This window comes from Fringilla coelebs (assembly GCF_963513975.1).
Source record: "Fringilla coelebs genome assembly, chromosome: 21".
NCBI classification, from domain to species: Eukaryota; Metazoa; Chordata; class Aves; order Passeriformes; family Fringillidae; genus Fringilla; species Fringilla coelebs.
The window spans coordinates 10,399,273-10,418,676 of record NC_140047.1 but is presented as its reverse complement, the minus strand read 5'-3'; the positions used below and the strand labels follow the sequence as shown (position 1 = coordinate 10,418,676).

General features: G+C 39.5%; 1 protein-coding gene across 1 annotated transcript; it reads left to right on the top strand.

Annotated features, from left to right (window-relative positions):
- Positions 1-15: 15 nt before the first annotated feature.
- C5 (complement C5) lies at positions 16-19,103 on the top strand (the record flags this gene model as incomplete). The annotated part of the gene is made up of 41 exons (XM_084219499.1): positions 16-80; positions 320-512; positions 1,091-1,253; positions 1,574-1,644; positions 2,224-2,315; positions 2,939-3,021; positions 3,170-3,260; positions 3,577-3,682; positions 4,318-4,444; positions 4,666-4,781; positions 4,992-5,192; positions 5,383-5,586; positions 6,007-6,216; positions 6,393-6,542; positions 6,932-7,061; positions 7,356-7,421; positions 7,527-7,727; positions 8,238-8,328; positions 8,698-8,774; positions 9,352-9,491; positions 9,720-9,941; positions 10,446-10,506; positions 11,065-11,154; positions 11,374-11,586; positions 11,700-11,775; positions 12,197-12,356; positions 12,812-12,907; positions 13,162-13,333; positions 13,761-13,966; positions 14,350-14,502; positions 14,722-14,784; positions 15,037-15,118; positions 15,725-15,776; positions 16,155-16,257; positions 16,348-16,422; positions 16,519-16,624; positions 16,826-16,912; positions 17,282-17,371; positions 17,703-17,786; positions 18,183-18,321; positions 18,575-19,103. The coding sequence occupies 41 exons, from the start codon at positions 16-18 to the stop codon at positions 18,702-18,704; spliced, it is 5,037 nt and encodes a 1,678-aa protein (XP_084075625.1). The 3' UTR covers positions 18,705-19,103.
- Positions 19,104-19,404: the final 301 nt, after the last annotated feature.

Below are 19,404 nucleotides of genomic sequence, written 5' to 3'. Positions count from 1 at the left end.
CCCACCAGACACACAATGACTATTTTAATATCCTTTATTGTTTTGCTATTTTCTGGAACGACTTTTAGCCAAGAGAAAACGTAAGTAAGAGCAAATATGGAATTTACTGGAATTGCTTCTTGATGGCTGTCCTCTCTTTTGGGTAAATGAATCCAGAATTTAGGTAGAGCCTATCCAAACAGGTTTTTAATTAGTGTCTTACAATAACCTGATCATCCTGTTTGCTTTAACCCTGTGCATGGAACTGAATTCTGGAAGGGAAGTAAGAAATGTGAAAGCTTAGCTGGAAATCTGTCATTGTTTTATATTCCATGTACAGGTATGTCCTTACAGCACCGAAGATCTTCCGAGCTGGGGCCTCTGAGAAAATTGTAGTTCAAGCTTTTGGTTACCAGGAGGAATTTCCAGTCAGTGTTGCCCTGAAAAGCTTCCCAGATAAGCTCACTGTGTATTCGTCTGCTCGCATCTCCTTGACCCCAGCCAACAAATTCCAAGCTGCTGTCACTTTAACAGTAAGGAATTTCTCACACCCTTTTTAATATCACATTTAGGCTTAAAAAAAGATGTAGTTTCAGTAAGTGTTCAGTTGTTTAAACTGGGGAGGGAAGGCTAATGCCCCAGTTTTTGGTCTGAAATTGAAATTATGCTGAATAAAATCAGTGCAACAACAGTGAGGTTCAACATGGAATCAAACTGTTTTAGAAACATTGCGTAACTTTAAAAACCAAGTTTCAAAATCAAAATTGATTCACAGCAGCAGCTTTGTTGTGGCCAGGATTCATCATGTGCATAAATGAAAATCTGATAATTTGTGCTGTTGTAAACTCATTACTGGGCTTTAAACTTTGCTGGTTTAGTTCTGGGCATAAATAAAATACAAAATTTCGGAATATCCTTAGCTTAATACTCCAAACCATCCTCTACCACATAAGCAAGAATAAATCCGTGTGTTGATATTTTTATTTAATGACACTCAACCACAGGGTGATAATTCCTTTTCAGATACTTTTTGCATCAAAAAATACTGTAGGACAAAATGCCTGAAGAATATTTTAATAATCTTCAAAAACCTTTATTTCATCTCCCCCAGGTTCAACCAACAGATTTACCAAGAACAGATACTTCAGACAAGTATTTGTATTTGGAAGCTGTTTCTCCACATTTTACAAGATTTAAAAAAATTCCTGTTTCCTATGAGAATGGGTTTCTTTTTATTCATACAGACAAACCAGTTTATACTCCTGATCAGTCAGGTAAATAATGCTTATTTCTCCTGGCTGGTATTTAATTGTAAAAGTCTGCTGACTCTACCAAGGAATTTGGATTTAATTGTTCTTTAAGCTCTTGGTTGTGTTGCATTGCCATCAGCTGATATTGAATTTTTTTATCAGCAGAACAATACTTTGAATTATTTGATCATACTGGAAAAGTTAATCACTTCTCCCTGCCCTCCTCACCCTAAATTACTAATTTGTGGCACAAGGAGTGAAAGATATTCCTGGGAGTTTGTCAAAAATATCAGTAAATTGTTTGGGTGTTTTGATTTTGAGATTTATTGCTGTAATTCTTACAGTGAAAGTCAGAGTTTACTCTCTGGATGAAGAACTGCAGCCAGCTCAGAGAGAGACTGTGCTAACTTTTGTGGTGAGTTGTAATTGAATTTAATATTAATATTTTGTAGCTCTAATAGCAAATAAAGGTAGGCAGGTAGGTAGATGGGAAATCAGTATTGCAGTCAATGTTTAATAAAACTCTTAGATGTTTTTGCAGGTAGCCAGACATCTTTTAAAAGATTTGAAATTGACTTTGCAAAGTTGGATAGAGGCTTTCAAGTCCCAGATCTGAAGCTGTTGCAGAATAGAAAAAAATATCTTTAATATCTGGACAAAGGATTTTTGAGGGAACTTAAATAATGTTTGTTTCATTTAAGATATAAAAATAATCAGCATCTACCATATTTTTTAGCCTTTAACAATTGGCTTGTTATTACAGTAATTTTTTAGCTATTTTAAGCATGGCTTTTACCTGGTGCAACTAGAGTAAAATATTTTATCAGAATTTCAGAGTTCTGAGTTTTTCTATAAATATTTTTGGTTTTATGCTTTGAAGCTCTTACGAAAAATATGTTCTGGCCAGGCTGCCTCTGAAATCCCCTCTGAAGGATGAAGATTCCCCTTTTAATAGAACAACCTGTAACTGCTCATTCTGTCCTCTTGTTTCAAGGATCCTGAAGGAGTAGAAGTGGATATTCTGGAAGAAAAGGATTTTACTGGAATAGTTTCTTTTCCTGACTTCAAGATCCCTCCTAATCCTAAGTAGATTTATTTAATGTTTCTTGGTGAATTATTTACATTATAATGCCTTTTCATAGTGGCTGTCATAGAGTGGTTTTGCATGGAGGGCATGACTTGAAACTTGGAGATTTCTAACACTTCACCTAGGGTGGAATCATGATATAAATAGGGACCTGATGGCAGAGTATTCTCCTAAGAGAACAGAGAGTGGCAGGCTTTTCATGCACAATTAAAAAAGAACATTAATGACAATTAAAGCTTTCTACTGTAGGGCTATAAGCAGTGACAGACGTGGGGATTTCATATTTCATGTGTGTTTCATACAAATCCCCAGCATTTTCCCAGGAACAGCAGCATTTAAAGAAAAAAATCCCTTCAGTTCTCCTTTTAGTCTTGAGAGGGTGCTGAAGCATTGCTGAGATGGCAGAAGGATGATAGCAGGGGCTTGAGAAACTGGTTTATAACTGATTTCAGTGCTTGAAAATAAATGTCAAATGATTAGTGATGTGTCGAAGAGAATCTGCTCAAAGCAGGTCTTGAACACCTGAAAAAATCTGGTGCAGAATTTTCCTCTCTTAGAAATGACTACCATTATTATTATTAGTTTTCATCTTAAAAACTGTTTGATTGTTGATATTTCATAGATATGGAATTTGGAAGATTAAAGCCAAGTACAAGAAGGATTTTGTGACCTCAGCTGTGGCAAAATTCGAAGTTAAGGAATATGGTAAGGTGTGCCCATGCTGTGAACCTGCATTTTTAGTGTTTTCAGGAACTCAAACCCCTTGAAATGGTCATGATTCTTCTGTGGCTCAGCACCTGTGGCTTCATGGATAAAACACCCCCAAGTGACCTTTTTTCCACTCCATTTGCAGCAATGCCAAGCTTTTCCATCACCATCGAGCCAGAGAGTAACTTCATTAGTTCTGATAAATTTGAGGACTTCAGGATTGTTGTGAAAGCTAGGTGAGGAAACTGGCCTTGGAATCCTGAATATTTTGTATCTCCTCTTCTTTTACCTGAGGAATGATTCTCCTGAGTCCAGACTTTTCCTGTTTGCTTTCTGCAAGAAGCTCTTTCATCAAAATAATTTCTGCTGTGTAAGAAATCTAAGAGAACCTTCTTAAAATTCTCTCAAAGTGATTATTTTTCAACAGAAGTGTTTAAAATACAGACATTTGTTTTCCATCTCTTGCCTAGGCAATTACTCTTCTTCAAAAACAAATGCTTTGTTGCAGCCATTAAAGTAATCTTAAAAGCATTTATATTGTTTTATTCTCAGCTATTTTTCCAACAAAAAGCTTCCCAGTGCTGATGTTTTTCTTCGTTTTGGAATAATTGAAGAAAGTGAGAAAAGAATGATGCCTCAGGCAATGCATGTCACAAGGGTAAGAAGCAGCAAATCGAGTTTGTGTAGAATTCACATGCATAACTCAGGACTGATCCAATCCCACTGAAGTTTTTCCTTCAAATTTGGGCAGAATGGGCCTCAAGTTGTAATTTGCATCCACAGCTCCCCAGTGTGGACTTTTCCTGTGTAAGGTTGTCATCAGGGGCAGAAATGCACTTGGAAATGAAATTCAGAGGCAGCATCAGAGACAATGGCATTTCAGTCTGCTGTAATTACTCTCTGGGCCAAGCTGTGTGATTAAAATTTGTATGAAATAACTTCAGTGCTATCTGTTACAGAATAACTGAAATCAAATGGAGACAAGCAGATCAAAATGATATTGATTTATTCTGGGGAGTCTGTTCTACAATAATTGTCCCCTTCCCTCATTTAGTGAAGATATCTCTGTGCTATCCCCACCTCTTGCTGAGCCTGCACACAAACTTTGCAATATGTGCCATTGGTTGATTAATTTGAAATAATTTCAGGGAATAAAGAATTCTTTATTTAAACATCTCCACCCTTTGATTTCCTCTGAAAAAAGACAATGAACAGAGACACATATCTACATATGGTCTTTGTATTATTTCTAAATTATTGACTATAAAGTGATAATTTCTATTTCATTTCCAGATTGAAAATGGAGTTGCTAAGATCAATTTTAACAGCAAAAGAGCAGCAAGTTCTATAGGCTTTGACAGTCTGGAAGCACTGGATGGCTCATATTTATATATTGTGGCATCAGTATTGGAGTCTAGGGGTAAGTTCCTCTTTAATTGAAATTTTTCTTAACACTTCTGCAAATGTGAACAGAACTAGCAAAGAAAACTGTAAGGCTGACTTTCATAATATCAGACTTTCTGTAATACTCAGTTCTTCTTCCAAAAACTTGTAAGGAAGAACAGCCTGTTCTCACTGTAGAAATGGTGAGGGAATAAACTTATTTTAGCTATTTGTTCCGTGGGTGCTGTGTTTTGTCAGGTGGCCTCAGTGGAGAGGTGGAGTTCACTGGAGTCAGGTTTGCTGTCTCTCCTTACAAGCTGAGTTTGATTGCCACTCCTCTCTTTGTGAAGCCTGGACTTCCCTTCTTCATCAAGGTCAGTTCCCAGGGGCAGGGGTTGCACATTGAACACAAACCCCATCATGCACAAGCCTTGTCATTTTCTGTCTGTATCACTCCATGTCTGATAAACACACTTTCATTTCTGTTGGCTTGTACATTTTTTGACTCCCTGTTGTAGAAGCAGCTGAGCAGCTTGGAAGACTCTTCCTGAAAAATGTCACCATTTCTGTGTCCTGATGAGCAGGTGCAGGTGAAGGACACCATGGATGACTTTGTTGGGAATGTCCCTGTAACTGTCACTGCCAAATCCTTAAATGAGCAAATGGTTGAGACTCAGTTGATATCAGAGGGTTCAGAATCTGGGAGAAGAAAAACAAGCACCAGTGATGGCACTGCTTTGTTTGTTGCTAATATCCCACCAAACAGCAAAATGTTGGAGTTTCAAGTGAGTTAAATTGTTCCATTAAATTATTTCTTTAAGGGTGTAATTATTTCTTTGAGGGTAAGGTCTTGAGCTTCTTTTTTATTAATCCCTCTGAACAACCTATTGCAGCATGATTTTAGTGTTGTCATTGCTTGTTTACTTAGGTATAATTCTGTCCTCAGACTATTCAGACATTTCATTATCTTTCCAGGTGAAAACTGCAGATCCACGTCTTTCAGATGAAAACCAAGCAAGTAAAAGCTATGAAGCAAAAGCTTATTCATCCCTGAGTCAGAGTTATCTCTATATTGACTGGGCTTCAAACCACAAAACCCTGGAAGTAGGGGATGTAATAAATATTAAAGTATATCCACAAAGTCACTACATTGATAAAATACATCACTACAGCTATTTGGTGAGTCACAGATATTTCTGCACGAAGTATTGAATTGTAATTTAATATGGATGGTCATGGATGAAAAACCTCAGCAATCAAGAACTATCCTCAGCATAGAATATGTGCAGCTCAGGCAACTGCTTCCTTTCAGATACAATCTGTCAGCTTTATAGGAAAAAAATATGTCTCATGCTAAAATTTTATATTTATATGGTCTATTTTTTTAAAAATTCTTATCTGACATTGACTGGGATTGAGGACAAGTACTGTTGGTCTCAAGAGCAATTTCAGAAGGTGAAATGTAGATGAAGGAAAAGAAGTGCAGAGACAGCACTTCTTTTTAGTGGAAGATATAAATTCAAATCATTATTACATGTGAAAAATACACTGAATATAAAATCTGACTTTTTTATTCTCCATCATTTTTTTAAACTGTAGATCACATCAAAAGGGAAGACAGTGAGCTTTGGAACTCAGGAGAGAATTAAGGATTTGGAATATGACCATCTAACTTTACAGATAACCCAAGAGATGGTTCCTTCAGCACGTCTCATTGTTTACTACATAGTCATGGGAGAAGGAGCTGCAGAGTTAGTGGCTGATTCAGTTTGGCTGAATGTGGAACAGAAATGTGGGAATAGCCTTGATGTGAGTAGCAAAATAGGCACTGAAATTTGTGGGTGTGCATTTTTTTTATGGTCAGATTTTATCTTGGACTTACACAAGTTCTTTAACACTAAAATTATTGTAGTGTCTGCCATCAGCTGGATTGATTTCAGAGCAATGTGCTTTCAGAACTCCCAATCTTTGTTTTCAATTTATAGATTAAGTTGCAGTCAAGCAAAGAGACACTGAAACCAGCAGAGGTTGTATCACTCACCATGAAAACCCAGCACAATTCCTTTGTTGCTTTGTCATCTATTGACAAGGCAATATATGGAGTCACAGGAAGAAGGAAGAGGGCAATGGAAAAGGTGAGGTAGCAGCCAAAAAAGAAAATCCAGTAGCTCTTTGTTTCATTTCATATTCAATAACTGATACGTGTCATGCACTCAGCCAGCCTGAAAATGGGCAGAAGAGCAGTTGAAGGCTGAGTGAAAGCTGTTTGTGTAAATCTACAGTTCCAAATTATTAAAAGAACTAGTTTACAATCTTTTGAGTCCAGTAGACGTAAATGGTGGTTTTAAAAGCAGATCTGAACTCTCTCATCAGAACTCCACAGACCTGGCCAAAAATAGGTTGCAGTGGAGAGTTCCTTGCTGAAGGAGCCACAGAGAGTGTGATCTCCTTTGTGTCACAAAGAGCCTTTCCAGGCTGTGTTCTGAAGACCTTCTGGTAGCATGGCACGTGTGTTTCTCCTCAGATCATGCTGCAGCTGGAGAAGAGTGACCTTGGCTGTGGGGCTGGGGGAGGACAGAACAACATTGCTGTGTTCAGGATGGCCGGGCTCACCTTCCTCACGAATGCAAACGCTGATGACTCAGGGGAAGCAGGTACATCCCTGGGGTCCAGGCATGGAACTGTGCATTTTCTGAAATGTTCCGTTGTCATTCTCAGTTTTTATCTTGGAACTCAAGGGGATGCATATATTGATGATTTTTGAGGGGGGGAAGACACCTTGTAGAGAAGTTACTGTAATCAAAATGAAAATGCTTCTATGTAATTGACACAGCAAATATAAAAAGTTTCGTGTATTTGGAATGTGCTCTTGTGGAGTTATTTTTAGGAGGACAATGCTATTACAAGAAAAGTTCATGTTGTGTGTACTTTTTTATTTTTCTGGGCAGGTGAACCTTGCAATGAAGTCTTGAGAACCAAACGATCTGACTTCAAGGAAAAGATACTCAAAGAAGGTGTTACAAATATTTCTGTGTATATCATTATGAGAAAAAAAATCACACCCATTTGGAAATAAAAACTTCATCTCAAGGAAGCAAATTGTTTTATTTTTATTTCAGTGGGCAAATACCGAGACCCAGAAGCCCGGCAGTGCTGCATGGCTGGAGTGAAAGCTTATCCAGTCTCTGAGACCTGCAGGGACAGAGCTCAGAGGGTTCGGAGGAGCCAGAGGTGCATTTCTGCGTTCACAGATTGCTGCGAGTTTGCCAACAAGCTGCGGCTGCAGGAGCCAAACAAGCTGCTGATATTGGCCAGGATGCGTGAGTGTGGGAGCTCTGGTGTCCTGCCCCAGCAGAGCAGGGGGTGGAGAGCTGATGGAGTCCCTTAACCCCTCCCTGGTACCTGTCAGGGTTCTTCCAGACAGAATTTGAGCAGTCTCCCAAAGTTTTGGTTAAATATCCCTGAGGAGGGCAGGGGAGCAGTTCTTGATTGTGTTCAGCTCTCTGTTCTGTTCATCCACATTTGGAACAAGCAGAACAGCAATCAGAGACTATTAAGAGTAAACTTGAATGCCAAATTTGAATCCTTTGCCCAGGCCTGAGACAGCCACTGGGTAACACCTCAGGAAAGATCTTTGGGAAGGTTAAATTCCTTGTCTCCATTATCTCCCTATAATTGCTTGTTAACAAGGTGAACTGTCAGGATATTGGACAGGTATTCACATGTGTAAATGGATGAGGTGGGATGAACACAGATTTTTTACTGAGGGTATTTAGATACCTTTTTTCTTGTATCAGGGTTTTTTTACTTGATTTATTTATTTTCTTCAGATTTTGAGGCTCTCTTGGAACTGGATGAGGCACAAGTTCGTAGCTACTTCCCTGAAAGCTGGTTATGGGAAGTTCACCAAGTTTCTTCAAGGTACTGCTTTTCTCAAATCAACTTTATAGAAAGGAAGTGGGGAAACTGAGGTAAACTGGGTAACTTAGCTGTACCTGAGATGTGTGCTGAAATGGAGTCTTATCCAAACAAACTATTCCTGCCATGTTCCTCTCCATGTGCTGTGTGGTGCCCAGATTGTTGAGCCACTCTTCCTTTCACTTTGGACCTTGCTAAGTACCAGCCTCTGTGAAATCAGCTAAAACCAAGTTCATTCAAACCAAAATCCAGAATTCCTGTGTTCTGTCTCAGAGCTTCCCTGAGTCTCTCTTAGAGTGTTGTTGGTGATGAGCTGTGCTGTTAACAGATGGTGATTGGTGATGGATAAATGCAAAAACACTTTTAACACAGGTCCAAGACTCTGTCTGTCACCTTGCCTGATTCACTGACCACCTGGGAAATACAAGGTGTTGGCATTTCAAATAAAGGTAGGTCCTGCAACCCAGCTAGTTTGAAGCTGAAGAATCAGGAAGCTTGTAGACCCTCTCAATGAGTTTGACACTCATGTTCTAAAATGTTCACTTTCTGGTTGATAGACAGGGAAAGAAAACAAAAGTACGTATTTTAGGGAAAGTAAATCACTTTATGTCATGTCAGTGTCAGGGGCTGGGAAAATAAAGCCTGTCTTGTGTGTGACAGTGGCCCATAAAGAGTAAGAAGAATAAAAAATATTAAGTAACTCTTCCCTGGATAACTTTACATTGTCCTGCTACCTGGAGCTCAGGGACTTGAGATTTTCCAAGAGATTTGGTAATCCAAGGAGAGAGTTTCTTTGGGAAGAAACCCAAAGAATCTGGATGAGGTTCAGGTCAGCTGGGGTATGAGGAGTGGTGAGAGCAGCTTGCATCAGGAAGCAAAAACCTGGGAACTTTTAAAAAGCTTGGACTGTTCAAAGTACACACTGAAAAATCATAAATCATCACTAAAGTATGTCAAGACCTTTTCAAACTTGTTTATCAGAAGGGTGGATGAGACACTCTGCTTTCATGTTTTTAATTCTCTCAGGTATTTGTGTTGCTGCACCTTTGGAAATCCAAGTTGTGAAGGATATTTTCCTGAGCATTTATGTTCCTTATTCCGTGGTACGAGGGGAGCAAATCGAGTTAAAAGGATCTGTTTATAACCATAAAACCTCTGCAATTAAGGTAATTTGTGTTCATGAGTCCTGTGGAAGGGTTGACATAATAAACTAAAAAAGCATTTTTCCTGGGAGTATCCAGGATAAACAGAGCCTTGGATGGGATTTCTTCAGTCCTTAAGCCAGCAACAGAGAAGTAGCATTACAGTAACAGAATGCTCAGTGCAGGATTTGATATTTCTCTGCTGTCATACCTGCCATGGAAATGAAACCTTAAAATCTCTCCACCTTTCAGTTCTGTGTTAAAATAGCAGCTGGAAATGGAGTCTGTACCTTTGGAGATTCTGCAAGTGCAGGGTCGAGGATGCAGAGCTGTAAATTGAAGAATCTGGATGCTGGCTCTTCCTCAGCAGTCACATTCCGGATCCTCCCGCTGGAATTGGGCCTTCACACTGTCAACTTCACGTTGCTGACCCCCAGGAACAGTGAAATTGTAGTTAAAACTTTACGTGTCGTGGTAAGGAAAAAAATCTCCATCTTTTTTAGCATTTTTGAATTTCAAATTGGGTTCAATTGAGTCAGTATAGAAATTTTGCTTTAATATCACACAATGTTCTGGAATTCACTGAGGTGTATGCAGTGGAAAAAGGAATGGCTGAGTATTTGAGCACACTCATTTTAAACCTTGATTATAAGAACTGAAAGACTGCATGTATTAAAAACATAGATTAGAACTTTGTAAGCAAAGGAGAATACTTGATTCTAAGTTGTTTGGGTTGGCTTTTCACTGAAACACAATCTTTTCCTTTCCTAAGCTTTAACTTTAATCTTTTGTTAAATTTTCTCAAGAGCTGTGTGAGCTAGAACACTAAAATTCGTGTGGAACAGATTTACAACAGTTAGGTCAAACTACAGAAAAAGAAGGCAAAAGAACTGTGGGTTTAATCTATTGTTTCAGCTGATATATTTGATTAAACAAAAATATTTCCATTTTCTACATCTTTATTCATAATGATCCCAGCCAGAAGGCATTAAGAAAGAACTCCATGCAGGTTTCACATTGGATCCACAGGGTGTTTATGGTAAGAAAATTGATGATGTGTCTTTGTGTTATTTTTTCCTGGTCTTGATTCTTGATAATCAAGTTTTTCATAATGTGAAAAACTTGGAGTTTCTCCTTCCTGGGATATTGTAAATATGTCCTTTCCCAAGGATTTCCTGCTTTGGCTTAAGGGGACTCGGATTAATTTCCTAAAGGAATATTTAGATGTATCTTTTAGTGTGATATGGTTGTAAGCTTTCCTCAGCTTTATTAATGGGAATAGAATATGTTCTCATTTAACCAAAGAAACCACAAAGTTTAGGTCCAGATCAGATTTTTTTTTGTAACAAAAGAAAGATAAAGAGTTTTCACCTGTTCCTTTTCAAAGCTTGATGTTGTTTGCCTGTGCATTTGGGAATATTTCTGGTTTTCAAGTTTTGGTTGCTGAATTCTCAGTTGTAACCTTCTTCAGTCTTTCAATTACAGCCGAATCATCTGTTGATTTAGATTGTGCAGTATTTTTTATTTATATATATATATATATATATATATATATATATATATATATACATATATACACACCTACCTTCAATTTCAGGTTCAATCAAGAGACGACAAGAATTTCGATACAAAGTCCCACCAAATGTGGTCCCTAAAACACAAATTGACAGAAGTGTCAGTGTAAAAGGTAAATAGAAACTTCCCATGCCCTGCATATGTACCTTTCCTCCTACTTTGTATTAAATTCATCTGATTTACTATTTTTCTTTTGAGAGAAGGCTTTACACGTCCCCTTTAGCATAGGAATTCAAACACTTCCCAAAGAATGGCTGCTCACAGATCCTGCCCTTGGATTCGCTTTCACAACCGGTTGTTTCAGTCCGTTTTGGGGCTTTTCCTTGCACAGGACATCTTCTGGGTGAAGTGATTGACACAGTGCTGAGCCCCAGGGGCCTGCAGATGCTGAGCAGCCTGCCCAGGGGCAGTGCAGAGGCAGAGCTGATGAGCATCGCCCCAGTGTTCTTCGTGTTCCGCTACCTGGAGGAGTCGGACAATTGGCATCTGCTGGGCCCCGAGACCCTGAGCTCCAGGACTCAGATGAGGAGGAAGATGAAAGAAGGTAGAAAAATCTGCTGCTTCTCTTGCTTCAGGGTTGTAGAGTGAGAAGGGTGATGCAGCTGAGGGAGCAAATATGATTCTCGTAACTTTCCTTGTGCCTGATGTATCCCTCAGGAATTGTGAGCATCTCGTCCTTCAGGAATGCTGACAGCTCCTACAGCATGTGGAAGAATGGGCAAGCTAGCACATGGTGAGCTGAAAAGGGGTTTGGGCTGGAAAAAGCCTAATTTCATATTTTCAGTAAGCACCAGACCAGAGTGTGATGGTAGATTTAAGCAGTGCTTACAACTCTGAATAATATCTTTTGATTCCTCGGTTTCACTTGCCAAACCTTTTCTTTGTGTCCATAATTCACACCACAACAACCAAGATGGCTTTGGGATGGAATGCGCTCATACCCTGAAATATGGGAATTGATCCTGGTTTAAAATTATTTCTGTAGTTACTGCCCATTTGTTAAGTTAAATTTAAAATTAACCTTCATTATCCCTTTGAATCATGGGAGTGTGCAGGATACAGAATCCTGAGCAGAGTAAATCTGTGCGTGCCCTCTGCAGTACCTGCCAATCTAAAGAAGCAGGATCTCAGGATCTCTTTGCTTCCCTTGACAGGTTGACAGCTTTTGCTTTAAGGATCCTTGGGCAAGTGAATCAATACATTGATCTTGATCAAATGTCTGTTTGTGATTCCCTTCTGTGGCTGATTGACAACTGTCAGATGTCAGATGGGTCATTCAATGAATTTTCAAACTACCAACCAGTGAAACTGCAGGTATGAAACCCAAACCTTTTCTGTGCTTAGGCAGTAAAAGCTGAAGGCACCAGGAGATAAAGTGTTTCATATTTTAGGATATATTTCATCAAAACACCTGTTCAAGACAACTTTCCTCTTTATTCTAAATTCATTTAAAGCCCAGCACAATCTTGCAAAAATCTTGTTTTCCCACAAAAAGTATCTGCCTGCTACTTCTTAATAATCAGAAAAAGAATGTTTAGGTTAATTTCATGATCTAATAGTCCTGGCTCATTAATAGCTTCATATATTTTGGTTTCTTTTTTACAAATGAGCTATTACCTTCCAAAGAGTCAATGTATTTTCAGGTTTAACTAAGCTGATAGTTCTTACAGGAATTTCTATTTGTTTCCACAACTTAACACTGAGAAGTTCTATTTATTTATATGAATTTTTATTTATATTTCATTATTTTCATTATTTGGTTTTTGTAGGGTACATTACCTCGAGAAGCTAAAGAACAATCTTTGTATCTCACAGCATTTTCTATTATTGGAATTGACAAGTCAATGAAAATATGTCCTACTCAGGTAAACGTTACTTTTATTTCTGCCAGCTAGCATGCTCTGGGATTCTAAAAATCAAGAGTTTTTTTCAGTTTCACAGATTTCTTTGCTTTGTCAGTCTTTGTCTCTCAAAGCCAGCAAAAGAACAACAAGGAACTTCCGGATTTATTATAAACTGTTGGAGGAGACATCCTGTATCTGTATAGTCCTGACAGAGAAGCTGTGTTTCTTTAGGGTCAGTGTGATGGCTGTGAGCTGTAAGCTGTCCATGTTTTCAGAAAATCCACGATGCCAGGAGCAGAGCAGAGGATTATTTGGTGCAGAACGTGCAGCTGGCCCAGAGCCCCTTCACGGTGGCCATCGCCGCCTACGCGCTGGCCCTGCTGGACCCCAACCACAGCGCGGCTCGGGAAGCCTTCTCTGCCCTGAGGAGGGAGGCCTTTGTTGTAGGTACTGCATCCATTCTGCCCTGGGGAGGCCTTTGTCACAGGTACTCTGCATCCTCACTGCCCTGCAGAGAGATTGTCACAGGTACTGCTGCATCCCCACTGCCCTGCAGAGAGATTGTCACAGGTACTCTGCATCCCCACTGCCCTGCAGAGGGATTGTCACAGGTACTCTGCATCCCCACTGCCCTGCAGAGGGATTGTCACAGGTACTCTGCCTCCCCACTGCTCCTGGCCAGCCCTGTCCCCGTCAGTGCCACATCTGTACTCAGCACTTTGCAGACATCAGGGTTTTAGTGTAGGAGAGGTGGGTTTCCATCCCTGGCAGGTGCAGAGTGAGCTCCTGCCCATCTCCTGGGTGGGCAGTGCCTCACCTGGTGTGGCAGAGCTGCTGCTGGGCTTGCACCTGAGCCCTCTTTCTCCTCCTGCAGGTGACCCTCCCATCTACAGGTTTTGGAAAGGTGCTTTCAAAGCACAAGACCAATCAACACCCAGCTCTATCACTGCACAGATGGTTGAAACCACAGCCTATGCCTTGCTCACTGCTTTGCTAAGAGGGGATTCAGGCTATGCCAAGCCCATCATCAAATGGCTCTCTGAAGAACAGAGATATGGGGGAGGATTTTATTCAACTCAGGTGTGCTTTTACATATTTTGTCCTCATTCTTCAAGTACCAAAATCTGAAACATTTTTTTCCACCCGTGGACATTCAAGGCCAGGCTGGATGGAGCTTGGAGCAACCTGGTCTGGTGGGAGGTGTCCCTAGAATGAGAGGGGCTTTAAGGTCCCTTCCAACCCAAATCATTCCATGATTCTGTCATAGCAGCATTTGAAAAGAATAATTCAATTAAATGACCACACTGCCAACAGCAGACTCCTGTGAATGGGATTAGTATCAAGGGGATCAATCGGCATGATATTCTTGGTCTCTGGGAAATCTGACTTCTCTTCATTAAAATAAACGGAAATTTTATAAACAGAATCTCTGGAGTTAATTCTTTATGCTTTGTTTCTGACAGGACACTATTAATGCCCTTGAGGCCCTGACTGAATATTCCCTTCTTGCCAAACGGCTGCATTTGGACATGGATGTTAAAGTGTCCTACAAAAATGGGGGACCCCTAAACTTATTTAAACTGACAGAAGACAATTTCGTGGGAAGAACTATGACAGTGAGTGAATAATACTGCTTTAAAAAGGGAAACTGGAATTCTTAGCATCTTGGTAAATTTAATATATTTGAATATTCATTTAAATTTAATATTTCTGCAGAATCTGTTATGTATTTGAAATGTAAGCAAGACAAGCAGATCAGCTGACCCAAATTGTTGCTAATTGTTGCTAATCTTTATTATTAATGTGTAACTTCTTGTTCCTCACCAATTCTTTAGGCACCTCTGCAAGATGATCTGTATGTAAGCACTGGCAGCAGCACTGGCATAGCTACAGTAAATGTAAGTATGCAGCCAGGTTTTTTAAATGGAATTTCTCTTTTCTTAATATGCTGTGGTTTTGCTCAAGAACTCCCCATTTCTTTCTATGCTGATAATTTGTTGGCACTGCTTTGCTGGTATTTTTATATTACCAATAATATAAAACCAGATTTGTTTCTGTTCTTCCCAGTGTGAGTTTTTACAGTTTTATGCCAGTTTTGAGGATTGTTTACTGCTGCTTCTGTTTTATCTGATTTATTTGTGTGTGTGCAGGTGAGGACAGTGTATAACACCATTGGTACTTCTGAAGAGTCCTGTAACTTTGAACTGAAGATTGTTCCCAAGAGAGATGATGGTAAAGGGTTAATATAATTTTAAATGTTGCTACTCAGGTCAGTGCAAGGGAGGGAGAAGAAAAAATCCTGGGTTTTTTATTAGTGTTTTTTATTGAGACAAAAATTAATTCTGCCACTTTCTAAATACGAAACTGGAAAAGAAATTGCTAAAAGCTTTTCTAGCCCTGTTTGAAATTACTGCCTTTTTGTTAATAGAATTAATATTTACTTTATTTCTGTTTGGTTCATTTTTAGTCATTTATGGAAGAGTTTTTAGAGGCGGGGAAATGAGAAGAAAGAAATAGGATGGGAAGTGGGAGAGGTTACAGTGAGTTCTACAAAGTACTGAGAGTTCTAGTCCAATTACAACAGGGGACAGAACCAAATTCTGAGTTTAAACCATATAAACACACAATAAACTACATTAAACCTTAAAGCTGCAATTTCACCTGAATTACTGAGGAGGTAAATGTAATTTGTTTGTGGCTAGACAATGAATTCCTATAAAAACAGCCACCAAAACAATGTAAATAATTACCTTCCAACTGTGAAAATGCTTTGTGAGAGTTTTGGGCTGCAGCTTCTGGAGAGTTCTGAAATTCTTTGGCTCCACTTGCCACGAACAGGTCGCATAAAAGGAGAGGGGGAACCCCTGGGGCGCCTGGAGGCTTGTGCAAAGTAAGTGAGTGAGGGGTTTTATTAATAATTCCATCAGCTCTCCTGACCTTTTCTTTCTGTTTCTTCACTGTTATGTACATGTGTGAACTGAATTAGAGCCCGAGGTCATGATCTCTGTGGGAAGGAGCGCTCAGGTTATATTTGGGCTCTCCTGGAACATAAGCATGAAAAGCTTTTTCATGCATGGTATTGGCAGAAATCTGAATGGACTCATCTGCACTGTTTTGCTTCATTACGAGTTTACTGGGGCCTAAATGTTGACAGAGTTTTCCTCAGGTTTTTCTGGGATCACATTCAAATAGATCTGTTTCATTTCAGTTATAATTAACTGTTTCATTTCAGTTACAATTAACTGATCCTGGCTCTAATCTAATTCAGGTACAGGCCCAGTGCCAGGGAGCCCCGGTCGGGCTCTGCTCACGCTGTGATGGACATAGGGCTGGTCAGTGGAGTGGAAGCCAATCCAGAGGATTTATCTACTGCAAGTATTCCAGAACGGTTTTTCCCTTACTGGCTTTATATGACAGAGCTGTAACATTGACTGTTCTCCATCTTTTTCTGTGCCCTGCAGCTTGCAAGTGGAGTTGATCAGCTGATAGCAGATTATGAGATAAAAGATGGGCACGTTGTCCTGCAGATAGACTCTGTATGTTACCCCTTCCCGGACTGTAAGCACTGCTTTTACTCTTTGGAATCAATTTGCCTCCTTTAGAGCTCCTTAATTCATGTGTCTCTCAAACAGGTGCCAGCTCACAAGTTCCTGTGTGTTGGCTTCAGGATCAGTGAGCTTTTCCGGGTCGGAATGCTGAACCCTGCCACCTTCACTGTGTATGAATATCATGCACCAGGTATGTGTTCCAGCTCTTCACATCCTTGTTTGCCTTTTAGCTCTGTATTCCTCCCAAAGAAGTACATTTTCCCATCTTTAACAGATTTTTTACTCTGTTTTATTTGAAGCTCAGGTGACTTTTGCCTCACCAAGTTTCAGTGTTGACATCTTAGACTTTGGTTTTCTACATGTATTTTTTATTTCTTTCTGAATCTTCTAGACAAAAAATGCACCATACTTTATAACCCCTATGGAAATGAAAAACTGGTGAGATTGTGTGAAGGAGATGAATGCAAATGCATGGAAGGTAAGCTTTATTTGAAGATGTTTTTTCATTTTACTTGGTGGGAAAATGCAGTGTAGTGCTTTGAACAAAGCCACACTGAACATAAGGGAAAAGTCCCTATAAGAACACAGCTGTTCTTATAAGCTGTCCAAATTTTACATTAAAAAGAAATTTAAAGCTGTGTGCAGTGTGATCATGGAAGTCTGACTGGGTTAACTCTGGTGTTCAAGGGCATTATTTTGTATTTTAAATATTCACTGTTCCAGCAGGCAATCCCATACTTACGGTGTTGCTCAGTTAATTTTCCCATGCAGGATGATGGAAATGCACATTTTCTTTGGGGACATGTGCTGGCATTCTCTTACCTCTGCCTCTCCCTTCCTCCCATAGCTGAGTGTGGTAAAGTCCAGGAGAGGCTCGGCGGGTCGGTGACTGCTGAGAGCAGGAGAGAGGCTGCCTGCCAGGGGGACACTGCTTATGGTAAGGGGGCTCTCACTGCCTCTTTCCCTGCTCTCCAATGCTGTTTGCTCTGCCTGCTGCTGCTGCACAACATCTTGTTCAAATTACAGCTGTCATGCTTAGAAATTCAGTGTGGCTGCCAGTGGCATAGAGTAATGTAGAGAAAGGTGAGCTCTGCCCACAGCTCCCCTCAGATCTGGTGGGGGTGGCACTTCCCAGTGCTTTCTGCCCCTATAACCATTGCATTCCCAGAAATCAGGACACAAAGTTCTCCCTCTGAGCATCTCTAAGACATTCAGGATGCACGGCAGGAACAAGGAATAACCAGGTTCTGCTTTGTGTCCTTCTGCAGTTTATAAAGTGAACATCCTATCTCGCAGTGAGGAGGGATTTTTTGTGAAGTATTCTGCAAATCTTCTGGACCTCTATAAAAGGGGTGAGTTCCATGTGTCTGCTCCTGGGAGAAAGGAGTTGGAATGCTCTTGGGCACTCACTCTCTTACCTGTTGGGCCTGTGGAACTGAAGCTGACGTTCACTCCTTTGTCCTCTGAGTTTAAGCATCCCATATTTCCTTAACATTACTATAAAATTAAATTTTTTAATGTGCACAAGGCTTATCTATCATTCAGATTTAATTGAAAAATCTTTTACAAGAGACATGTTTTATATAATTAAATTTTCCTGTTACAGAACAGTGGCAAAGAGATCCCCTGGCTATGCAGTACTGTAGAACATTTTAGTGTTTTCTATCTAATATATGAATTACTGGAAATTCTTTCTGTGTAATTGTCCAATTCGTGATTATTTTTTGTTTTGTTTTTTTTTACTTCAGGGCAGGCTTTTGCTCAAAAAAATAATGAAATAACCTTTGTTAAAAAGAAATCTTGCACAGAAGTTGAATTGAACCCAGGAGAGCAGTATTTGATCATGGGAAAAGAAGCTCTAAAGATAAGCATTGGTTACAGTTTCAAGTAAGTCATTTACCACCAGGATATGCTAAGATTTAATCTTAAAGTGTTTGTATGTAATAATTCTTGTGAGAGACAGAGTAGATTTAATTTTGAAAGTATTCAACCAGCAGTCACACAATGTGGTATCAGATGTGCACACTAAAAGCAGGATTATGAACACAGAGCCAGCACTTCCATATTGTAATGTTTTTTTCTGTTCCATTTTCCTTCCCAAATCTTAGCAGCAAATGATCATTTTCTGTTGTCTTCTTAGATTCCAGTACCCTTTGGACTCCAGCACTTGGATTGAGTGGTGGCCTTCAAATGCAGCCTGTCCATCCTGTCAGGAGTTTCTGAACACGATGGAGGATTTTGCTGAAGATCTCCTCATCAGTGGCTGTTAATTTACTTGGACAAGTTTTTAAATTAAAAATCCAGATCAAATCCCATTGAAAAGAAGAAAAATCCTCATCTATTTATTAATTCTTTTTGACTGAACACTCATTGATAGTTATAAAAAATTATCTTGGCATGCATTTTATAGCAATGTTGTTACAGCAGAGTAGTGTTCAAATATGATTTTTAAGCTTGGATGAGAGAATAACACAGAGTGGTGCAAAGACATTTGGAGTCAAAAGAAGTGGACTGACTGCAAAAACAAACATGAAAAGCACCGTCTTGTCACTAAACCCAAGTCTTATCAGAACATAAATATATGCAGCCACTTTGTAAGCTCTCTGTGAAAGAAACTTCATTCCTTAGCTTTTCCTTTTGTACTCTTTTTTTGAATTCCTGCATTTCTATTCCTGACAGTAACTGATGCTGGTTTTATGCTCTGCTTTCTTGTTAAAAAAAAAAAACAAACCAAAATTCTTCAATTATATGTGTGCCTTTCATTATTTGTGTTTTAAGACACAGTCAACTGAATCAACATCTCCTGTAACCTAGGTGGATTAAAACAAATGCTACTTTGCATTTGATGAGTGAATTTGACAGTTAAAAATCTTGCCTTGTCTCCAGGAAAGTGGCAGATGAAAGGCCAATTTTCCTGCTCACAGCTCCTGGCACAAATCACCTTGGTTCCCAGTAAAACTGAGAAGAGAA